General features: G+C 32.6%; 1 protein-coding gene across 1 annotated transcript in view; it reads right to left on the bottom strand.

Moving 5' to 3' along the window:
- LOC145295889 (uncharacterized) overlaps positions 1-12,205 on the bottom strand; it is a 443,022-nt gene that overhangs the window by 64,052 nt on the left and 366,765 nt on the right. Inside the window, exon 7 of the mRNA XM_080141646.1 lies at positions 8,015-8,116. Within this exon, the coding sequence (XP_079997772.1) occupies positions 8,015-8,116 (102 nt within the window). The remainder of the gene's footprint in view (positions 1-8,014; positions 8,117-12,205) is intronic.

Raw genomic sequence — 12,205 nt, 5'->3', positions numbered from 1 at the left:
CCTGATAGTAGCCCCCTGCTTCAAAGTGGCACTGTGCCTTGTTTGGGGTGAAAATTGAATAATATATATATATATATATATATATATATGAAGGACAAAAGTCTATATTCCAAAGTTCATGATGCTGACCATCTTACAATTTATTCCTTTAATTCAGCTAACATTTACAATTCTTGACAGTATCTGTTTCATAGCACAAAATCAATCACTTAATTATTATATCAATCAGTGAATCTATTTTGCCCTTAAGTCATCAGAAGAAATAGCAACAATCAATCTATCAAAAGGAAATAAAATGCGTTTTCACATGAAAATCTAAAAATTGGAAGAGAAGTTGTAAATACCTTATAATATATTTACATTACGCCATTTTGAATTCAGAAATAAAGTCACTAAAACCCATCTATTCATACTAAGTAATTCCATTAATTTAGGTGTATTCTGCCAGAAATGTTCTTTTTATTAATTATTAGAGAGAGAGAAATTATTAGGGAGAGTGAAAACTAAAAATAACGATCCCGCGATGACTTCATTTAGCGTCTTCCTGTCAATCAAACCTCTTTTACTAGCTTTATAAGCCTTAACTTAACACGCTAATCAATTACTCTTACTCGTGGTTGAGACGGTTAAGTAGTTGGCATTAGTTTCCACCTCCGCGTCAAGGCTTCCGGGTTCAATCCCTCCTCCCGACCAAAACTATTTTTTTTTCTTTTACACCTTTAAACACCCGGGCAACGTTTTTTTTATTACTTCGCTTATTCTTTAGTTTACCCCCCCCCCATACACAAGTTTATTTATGCCATTTTTTTTCCGTTTTGTTTTTGTTACATCGTCTTTTTTATAATATTTAAACAGGATTATTAATTACCCCCCCCCCATACACACACACCTACAAACACCCGGGCAACGCCGGGTACTCCCCCGCTAGTAAATTATAAATCTTAGTATTACTTAATTCTAAACCTATAATTTTATTTAGTTGAAATTAATAAGTTCGCTATATAATCCATTACCATAATTGTTTACCTTGCAAAAGAAGTTCAAATTTAATTTTTAGTATAACAAAGTTATCGCCCTTTGAACAAAAACCAGATATATTAACTCTGTTTATTTAACATTCATTCTTTTATCATACTTTCCTTCCTCTAATTTCCACCCTCTAATTTCCTAATAAGTAATATTTATACAGTTTCAATGTCTTCCATTTAATATTATTCATCAATTAATGCAGTGTATATTATAAATTAATTAACTCATACATTAAATATAAAATGCTAGTATTAAAACTATTTCAATATAAAATATATATTTATGAGTTTAATAGATAGTCTAAATTAAATTAAGATTAATTTCTGCTAATATCGAATTATAAATTAATTAGTTCTTATACTTACATTTATTTTATCTTTAATTTATCAATATTATTATAATAATTATTTGGAAAGTAATATTTTAAAGTTCACATTGCACATATTTTAACTAATCAATTTAGTATTAATGAACATTTCTCAAACTAGTTTCATAGTTAAGTATAATTTTAACATTCAATAGATCCTCATTCCCCTTATCCTGATCACGTTTTTTTAATTAGTCAGATTAATGTTTAAATGAAATCTAATTCCTATTTTACTTTTAATTATTTAAGAATTCTTAATAGTATTTAGACATAATCTATATATCTATAAAAGTGAAAGTGTCTGTGTGTGTGTATGTGTCTGTGTACATTTCCCTACACAATAACTCTGTCAATTTTAAGCCTACAGACTCGAAATTTGATATACAGGGTACTGAAATTTGGGAAAATCGATGTGATCGGTTTTCGGGCAGAAATTTTGCGATTAAGGGGTCAAAGTTCAACTATTTAACATTTGAGAACCCTACCAAACTCCTCCTACAATTGTGGGTCTAAACACTTGAAATTTTAGATATAAATTGGACATGGATCTAACTTAATAACTTGATTTGAGCCCTAAACAAATTTTAAGGGGTCATAATAGGGGTCAAAGTTAAAAAAATTGACCTTTTCTTTTTGCTCAGCATACACTTCAAAACACCCGGGCAACGCCGGGCACTCATGCTAATATTATATATTACATTTATTTCGCATTTACCTTTACTTTACCCTCTCCTACACTTTACATTCCTTTTTTAAAAATTTAACCTGTAAATTCTGAAAAAAAATTATGGACGTTTAGTTAATGTGTGTATACATATATATGTTTATATTAAAAAAATTTTTTTTTAAATTGATTAACTATAATTAATGTTCAATTCCATAGATATACCTTATTATAACTAGTGTTTTTACTTTTGAATCAACACATCAATCTTATAACAATCACTTGTTTCAAGATATACAGTGGATTTTTAGGTCAATATTTGGGATTTTAATTCTATAAATACTTTTGTTGTATTATGATTATTAAATTTAACATTCCCAATTTAGCATGTCGAAACATTGCGATCAATACAGAAGTTATAATATTTCAATTAACTATCCCCTATTCTAATTTAATATTTAATTTTTCCTCCACATCTAATTATAAAATATAATTATATGCTCTTATTTATCACTCTTCAATTAAATATTACATTATGTGAGATATATTACAAGGGGTGTGCAATAAGTAATGCCCCTGGCCCACTTCCCACAGCAAGTAGAGCAACAAAACTTGGCACAGTTATTAGTCTTTCTCTCTCTCTCTCTATATATATATATATAGTAACCACCCAGAGTTATGCATTTCTCCCATCGTTTGATGCAGCTCTGGAGACTGTTTTTGTAGAACACACCAGGTTGATCCTCCAATCACGACGTGACTTCAGAAATCAAGGCTGCATCATCTCGGAAACGCTTTCCTTTCAAAAACAACTTCATGGCTGGGAAGAGGTGAAAGTCAGAGGGTGCAATGTCATGAGAGTAGGGAGGATGGGGCAGGATTTCATAACCACATGCCCGTGCTTCTGATCTGGCGACATGTGAGTTGTGGACCGGAGCGTTGTCCTGTGGACCTTTGCTGATCTTGCCCCGCCTCTTGATTTTGATAGCTTCCTTTAATTTCCTCAAAAGTGATGCATAATAGGCTCCTGTAATTGTGGTAACCTTTGCCAAGAAATCTGTCATCACTACTCCGTCCTAGTCCTAGAAGACTGTGAGCATGACTTTATCAGCGGAGGGCTGCACCCTTGCCTTTTTTGGAGGTGGTGAGTCCAAGTGCTTCCACTGCATTAACTGGGCTTTGGTCTCTGGATCATAGTGATGGACCCAGGTTTCATCCTGTGTAATCAGTCTTTTGACAAACTTTGACTCATCTTCTTGGCACATCTCCAAATTCATCCTCGAGCACTCGACGCATTCTCGCTTCTGGAATTGTGTGAGCAACCTGGGAATCCATCTGGCAAACACCTTATGCATATGCAAATGGTTATGAATGATAGTTTCCACAGACCTTGTACTAATCTTGACATCTTGGGCTATTTGGCGAATAGTAATGCGTCGATCTTCCAAAATGGCAGCCTCAACTTGATGGACAGATGCTTCATCAATGGCAGGTCTCGGATCTGTTTCCACAGACTTCCGGCCATTCATGATGCCAGCGTTTTACAAGGTCATATGATGGGGCATTATCACCATAAGTTTCTTTCATTTCATCAAAAGTCTACTGTGGTGTGCGTCCTTTCAAATACAAAAAACGGATCACAGGCTCCATTTCACACCTGACTCAGTTCAAACACATGTAAAAGAGAAACCACAATTAGTTCAGAGCTGTAATTTGCCACATAACCCGTAGAGATATAAATCATTGCACATGCAAAATTTTAGCTAGATCAGACAACTGGAAATGGGTCAGGGTCATTACTTATTTCACGCCCCTTGCATCATACTTACCTTCATGGTTCATTTAAAATATAAATCTAATTATATCTTATCATATTTGGTATCATTATTTACATACATTTAATATATTTAATTAGTAGTTCTATGATTATCTTATTCATCTTTATTAGCTTATTATATTTTATATAAAATGTTTATCTCCATAAAAGAAAATTCTTAAATTATCATGGTATGATAGTTTAATATATTTTCTTCTAAACTATCCTTAAAAACATGTTATATTTAAGCCAAGATGTCCTTAGATATATGAGTTTGAAATTTGTCAATACAACACATCAAAAATTCATACCCTTTCCATTTATTTTATATTCAATTTATTATTTTTTTTCCATTTATTTTATATTCAATTTATTATTTTTTTTTATATTCAATTTATTATTTTTTTCTTTTTAGTCTTCAGAATTTAAAGCAAATAGAATAAGAATGCTTTCCAGTCTCTACTTCTACAGAAAAATCATATTGCCTCAGATCTTTTGTCTTTCCCTTTGGCTTCCCATTTTCCCCTTCTACCACCTACTTCTCAAGTTCAAATCAACAACTTATTTGGAACAGAGTTGCTCAAGCTGAGAGCAACTGCAGCCACATAAAAATATGCAAATGACCAAGCCAGCTGTGCAAAGTGATGTCGCAATACAAACAAAAGTATGTGTGTTCGGAGAAGAAGGGGTGTTCGGAAGAGTGGTGTTGGAGACGTGATGAGAGAAGCATTTGTTTGAGGTATGGACAGTGTTCATAAAAGCAGGTGTTCAAGTGACGTTGGTGATATCACAGCAGAGACAAAATGTTACAGAGGCCAGAAAAGGAGAAAAGAAAGCAAGTTGAGTTTTTTCTGTCCTCTGTTTCTTTGATATAACGACTGTTACATGTTTATCGCCACAGAACTACTGTCGTCTTAAATTATAACTTTCTCCCCCTCCACCCCGTTTAATGTCCACTACCCTTTGTTTCTATTCCTTCCTCTTCTTTCATATTCCTCTGATATGAAAATATCATCTCTATTCATTTTGTCAATGTTTCTATCATTAAAGAAACGTAATATTAATCTGTTGATGTGTCTTAGATTTCAACTTGTCTTACATTTTGCAGTTCACCCACTTTTCCATTTATTTTGCATATAGAAATAATACAATCATTTAAAATAGAGAGGAAAAGAGTGAAAATAATGATTTTAAAATTCATGCTATAAGATTAACTTTAAGAATATGTAAAAAACAAAAACAAATCCAAAACAAAACAGACAGTTAAAAGAATAAAAAACTTGTATGAGGATTAAATGTGGCAGTAATTATAAAAAGGAAATTAAAAGCATTTCAGACAATTAAGAGTAAATATTCAGAGTAGTGGTGGGACGATTAATCGGAATCGGAATCATTAATCGTAAGAATTGTGTATTTTGGGAGGTATCGGAATCGGATCGTTAAAAAATACCTTAATTTTCCGATTCCTTCATTACGATTCTTTTAGTCTGATGTTGAAAAAAAGAAATAAATTTCCTGATATTTCTAACCGCAAGAGAGAAATGTAGCATGTTATAAAAAGAAACCAAAGAAATTCATTATTAACAGGGCAATGCTTAGTGCCCCTCCCTTACAAGGTTCATTCATTCAGATCTATTGTAATCAAAACTACTAAGGGGTTAACTTGAAAAGAAGTATGCAGGGCTCTACATTCCGAGTAAAAATAAAAAATAAAAAACGCTTATCTTTTTGGCGACTTTTTTTTACTGACAAATCTTCTAATAGTGAATGAAAATGCTTTTTCAACTTATATTTTCTTAAAATAAAATGAGCAAAGTCAAATTATTTAAACAGTAAAAGGTTTAATAGAACAATATACTTTTTTTTTCTTTTTTTAAAAGAAGGCTTTTGAAAGAAATATCTCTAAAATGAAATTGATCACGTATTATTTCGCAAAATTTTGACAGTAGTTGGCTTCTTTTGAAGTTTCAAAAAAATCGACCCCATACCTATCTCTTTCAAACCTAAAGTTATTAAATAACCCCTTCGTTAATTTAAGGGTAATTAATTCAATTCAGTCAAGTTTTTTTTTTTTTTTTTAATTTCATTGAAATAAAATCCATTATTTATTTTTTTTTTTTCTCCAGAAAGATAAAACCCTGAATTTGATTATATTAAAAGCAGAATAATATAATCTTTTTTCTAGAATTTTAAATTGAAAATTAAAAAAAAGTGTTTGGCGCAGTTTTTTGCCGAACGAAAAAGAAATTAATATATATTTTTTAAAAGGTTTTGTAATCAATTAATTTTTATGTCTAAATAATATTTACGATTAATTAAATAATTTCATTTTAAAAAGTATTTATAAATAGAATTTTACTTAAGACTTATAGTTTAGCAATATTGAACCGCATCAACCATGTGTGAATTGAACACAGTCAACCAAAAAAAAAAAATTCAAAAGAAAATGCATATTTGCATTTCATTATGTAAACTTTTATACATTGGTTTCAAAAATTAAATTCTATAAGTTTTTTTTTGTTAACTACTGAACAACGTGGAAAGGTGTGGGAGGAGGAAAAAAAGGAAATTAAATGATGATAATAAATTATGATAACCGTCTTTGAAAGGCACTAAACTCCTAAAATTTATTTCTTAAAAATTTTAAGCGGCATTCCCCGGCGATTTTAAAGCACTCTCTCTCAAAAAAAAAAAAAAAAAAAAAATAAATATGATTTGATTTTTAAGTTTGGGAAAGATATATTTATTATAACCGAATTCCTGTATGAAGACTGGATCTACTTTATTGGACGTTAATTTGAGAGATAAGTAATTTTTCAATGTTTAATATGTTTTTAAAGTTTCAATTATCAATTAAATTTTTTCATTGCGTTTTTTTTTTTTTCAATTTATTTAAAAAAAAAAAAAGCAGGGTTTAAAATGTATTTTTCAAGGTAACAAGCTTCGAAATAAGTCTAATTAAAAAAAAATCACTTAATTTTTAATTTCGACAACCCTGAGAATTTAATTATTAAAAAAATATTGAAATGTGACATTTTTTTTATTTAACATTTCTATTAGTTCAATTACTTTTCTTTCAATAATTCATTTCACTCAACAAACTTCACCATTTTTTTTTTCATTTTTTTTTTTTTTATCTTTTTCTGTAATTTTGGTAATTATGTTTGCTCAATTTTATCTAGTATTTCATTTGTTTTTTTATAGTGGTATCATTTTTATACGTGTTCCTTTGATATACCCTATTTCAAAATTAGTTTGGCTAAACTTATTCTTCACGTTAGAAACAACGTGTAAAAGCAATGAAAAAGTAAGAAAAAACAATAGGTGTTAACTACTCTTTGTGAATTATGGAGGTCTGAAGAACTGCCGTCACAAATACAACTATCAATAGCCAAACAAAAAATCGTTTTTGAAATTTCTTTAATTGTAACTTTTCGCTATACCTACCTTTTGGTATAAAACACAAAAACTTTCGATTAATGGTATTTCTCAAATATGGTCGTTAACTTTGGAAGGGTTATTTTGTATCTACAGCGCCATGTCACGTGGTATATTGTTTTTTTCATTAGGCACGTTCATTTATAAATTATTAAATTAAATATTTATCTTTTTTATATTTAATTAGTATATATTTTCTTTCTCTTCTGCTTTATTTTTTTTTTATTTAATTCATTAAATCTGTAAATTATGAGGACCAAAATAATGAATCGTTTTAATTTATTCTCTAATTTTCTTGTTTTTGTTCTGTTATATAAATTCTATTTTATTTGTTTTTGCTCTGAAGGATAAATTCCATTTTCTTTGGGTTTTTTTTTTCTGTATTCCAATTAAGTAAAATAAATTTTCTCTAAAATAAATTTTGCTAATTTTTCCGTTTAGTTTACTATATAATAATTTTATTTAAACCAAAACACGACGGTGTAGACATAAAATATCTCTTCCAAAGTTAGGGACCATATTTGGGAACTACCGACCATAAGTATAAAACTACCTGGTATATTTCAAAACAATAATTCCCTCGGAATCGGAATCGTACTTGGTATCGGAATCGTTAATCAATATTTTCCTGGAATCGGAATCAGAATCGTATAAAAATTAGGAATCGTCCCAACACTAATTCAGAGAGGGAAAGACTAACCTTTGAACCCAGGGATGGAATATATATAGTTGGCATATCAAAACCAGTTCTATTAAGTCCTGGTCTTTTGCACAATTCTTGAACAATTTGCATCATGACACGCTAAAAGAAAAAGAACAAAATAGGCAGATAATTGACATCAGCCATTCATACAAATTGATATTTTAAGAAAAAGAAATTTTTCTCATTAATATCATTATATATATTAAGTATTAAAGTAATTTTAAATGAAACAAATTGTTTGATTCAATATGTCTTTACAATTAGATTATGAAAGATTTTCAGCTTATTTTTATACTATGCTTAAAATTTGAATATTGGGTTAAAATTTGTTAATGGTTAAGTAAGTACGCAAGAATGTTTATATTCTTATAAAAAATGTTTAAATCTTATTCTTCTATGACAAAAATAAATCAATCAAAACTTTAAGACAATTGCATCTATATTTTTTTAATAATTAGATAATTTTTTTCATAATTTTATTTAAACAAGACAAATGCATTAATTTTTGTCAAAAAACTAATTTGTATAACACTCTAATGACAAATAAGATATTCACTTGTGTCAACATGATCAGCAGAACTAGCATAGATATACAAATTCAATGACGATTAACAATAGAATATGATAAGAAATAAACATATAAACACAATATCATGCTTCACAAGTAATCATTAATTGAAAAACAAACAATTGAAATTTCATTAGTAATACAACTAATTAATAAGAATTATGTGTAAATATTGGGAATCATTGCAAACAAGGAATCAGAGGTGGTATACTTTGAAACACAGAAATCTAAAGATGAAAGTTTGAAAAGCAATGAAAAAAGAAACACGGTAATGACAAATTTTATGGTGAAGCAAGTGTTGCCTAATCACTAAGACAATGTATTTATGTATTTATTTGGAAATTCTAATGATCCATTTTCTAATAGTGAATTTATTTTTATTAAAATTATGATGGCCTTGATGGGAAGAGAAATTAGTTCATATATGTCCAGTGGCGGCTTGTGTCTAAGATTAGTGGTGGTGCTGTTTTAAAAAAATATACCTATTGTTTTGATATTGTGTAAAAATAAAACAAACACAAAAATATACATAATTTATGTGTATGCACACGTATAAAAATACAATGACTTAAAGGAATCCTAAATATGAGGGGTGTATGATAAGTTTTAAGCATCGTGTAGAAGAAGCGTTGATGCATGACGAACCCCATGATTTTTTGTATTCTTGACATTTTTTGAAATTCTATCATGTTTCTTATTTTTTTCAGATTTTTGAATAAGCGCGAGTCAAGAATTTAGTGAAAAATGGAGAAAACAGAAAATCGTGCAGTCATCAAGTACCTGCATTTGAAAGACGTAATGGAGTATATTTGTTTTTTAAGTCGGATTCTATTTAACCCATAGTTGGGACCCTAACAGGTACTACCACTCCGGGTCAGAGTGGACCTGGGAGCAATGGCAATTAAAGGGTGGCTCCACACTCCCCAAGCCCGCAAGATGGGGCCTCACCATCGGATATAGTTTAAGGTCACATCCAGGACCCCAAGGTCAGGAAGACCCCCCAACTGCAACAACCAAGGATAACCTTGACCTTGCTTTGCAGATGTGCATGGAAGATCGTAGAATATCATGCCTTCAGATAGCAGAGAGACTTGGGATATCCATTGAGCAAGCAGACAGAACTTTGACCAAAGAACTGGGATTCTCTAAGGTTTCTGCAAGGTGGGTCCCTCGTCTGTTGACAGCTAAACAGAAACGCACCAGGTGCACTGTGTCCAAGAGAAATCTTGAACTTTTTGAAGCTGATGAAGACTATTTCCTTGCTCGATTCATCATTATGGATGAAAGCTGGGTTCATGACTACCAACCCGAAACCAAAGAACAATCAAAGCAGTGGAAGCACATGTCATCTCTGACCCCCAAAATGGCCAAGGCCGTTCCTTCGGCTGGTAAGATCATGGCCTCGGTTTTCTGGGATTCCCAGGGTGTCATATTGATCGAATACACAGTGACCAGACAGCATTATTCTGGACAACTGAAGCACCTACGGGAAGCAATCAAAGAAAAAAGGCCAGGAATGCTCACAAGAGGGATCCTCTTCCACCACGATAATGCACCAGCTGACACTTCAGTGGTTGCCATGGCAACGATTCATGATTGTGAATTCGAAATTGTTCCTCATCCACCAGACTTGACCCCCTCTGACTTTCATCTGTTCCCCCAAATGAAAAAAAACCTTGGCTGGTTGCCATTTTGCAAGTGATAATAACGTTATAGCTGCAGTCGATGAGTTTCCTGAGTCCCAAACAAAGGCATTCTTCTACACCAGGATAAAAGGGCTTCAGCATCGCTGCAGCAAGTGTTCAGCCAATGAGGGGGCTATGTTGAAAATTAAATTATCAAAACTCATTCTTTTTAGTTTTTCTGATGCTTAAAACTTTTCATACACCCCTCGTAGATGTAAATATTTTAAATATTTTACTTATTACATTCATTTGAAAGTAAACTTCATTCTCCTTGTTTTAATTTGTGAGAAAAAAATGATAACTTTCTCCTTAACTTCTGAATGACTGCTGAAGAACGTTTTTTTCAATTGAAAGCACTGCAAGTTCATTTAGTATTTCGCAACCCATGGTGTTCTTTAGAAAAGTTTTTATTCTTTTCAGGGTTGAAAAACAACGTTCTGTTTCAGATGTAGTCATGGGAATTGTCAAGATAATTTTTATGAGTTTTGTGATTTCACTAAGAACATCATTTAAATTGTTTTCCAAAATAAATTTCAGGAGATCAATTACTTTGCAATACTCATAGATATGAGGAGCGTGCTGTGGCAAAAGCTGTGAAAATGAGGGCTTACCGTTCAAACGACCTAGGTGTGCGTGTGTGCTTTGTCATTGCTGCGAAGCTAGGATAAGAAAAGAATTCCAAAATGGCGCCGACAACGTTTTGTAATGGTATGATCTCGGAAACTCTCACAAAATCTTGTGCATATATGCAAATCAGTTGGTCTTCGACAACTATAAATTCAGGTCGTTTTGGAAGGCAAGTAGTGAGGAAAGATCAGCCGGTTGGTAATTGTGTACGCTGGATCATGTTGGTGGCGTGTCTGTGTGTGTGTACTGATTGAACCGCTTTCCTGCCCCTTGGACTTTGAATTTGTTTAGATTGGACTTCAACTTCACTTATATATCAATTGTGTAATAAGTAATGCCTCTGACCCACTTCCCAAAGCAGTAGAGCAACGAAACTTGGCACAGTTATTAGTCTTTCTCTACATAGGAACCACCCAGAGTCATGCATTTCTCCCATCGTTTGATGCAGCTCTGGAGACTGTTTTTGTAGAACACACCAGGTTGGTCCTCCAATCACGACGTGACTTCAGAAATCAAGGCTGCATCATTTGGGAAACGCTTTCCTTTCAAAAACAACTTCATGGCTGGGAAGAGGTGAAAGTCGGAGGGTGCAATGTCACGAGAGTAGGGAGGATGGGGCAGGATTTCATAACCACTCGCCCATGCTTCTGATCTGGCGACATGTGAATTGTGGACCGGAGCGTTGTCCTGCAGGAGTAGGGTACTTTGCTGATCTTGCCCCGCCTCTTGATTTTGATAGCTTCCTTTAATTTCCTCAAAAGTGGAGCATAATAGGCTCCTGTAATTGTGATACCCTTTGCTAAGAAATCTGTCATCACTACTCCGTCCTGGTCCCAGAAAACTGTGAGCATGCCCTTGCCAGCAGAGGGCTGCACCCTTGCCTTCTTTGGAGGTGGTGAGTCCATGGAATATGTGCCTATATAAAAGATGGCTTTCCATGTGGTAGGGACATCTCCAGAGAAGATCCTAACTTACCCTATATGTGCTTCTGGGTTGCACTTGCTCAAACTACTGCATTTATATTTGCTCTCTATCGCCCCCACAACAGCGGAGTTACTATCTTTAAAAACATATCTGAGAAAATTGACCATGCTTATCCTTCAGCTAATATTTATGTCTGTGGAGACTTCAATGTTCACAATGTGGAATGGTTAACTCACTCAAACAAGACCGATGATGAGGGAAGGTTCTGTCATGATTTCTCCATTGCTTATGACCTCACTCAGATTGTTCACGAACCCACCCGTGTTCCAGATACTGACGGCCAGTATGCAAGTCTCCTAGACCTCTTTCTCACAACTTGCCCTG

Source organism: Euprymna scolopes, chromosome 2 (genome assembly GCF_053919585.1).
Source record: "Euprymna scolopes isolate OS-2025 chromosome 2, ASM5391958v1, whole genome shotgun sequence".
Taxonomy (NCBI): domain Eukaryota; kingdom Metazoa; phylum Mollusca; class Cephalopoda; order Sepiida; family Sepiolidae; genus Euprymna; species Euprymna scolopes.
This window is presented reverse-complemented; position numbering and strand designations above follow the sequence as displayed.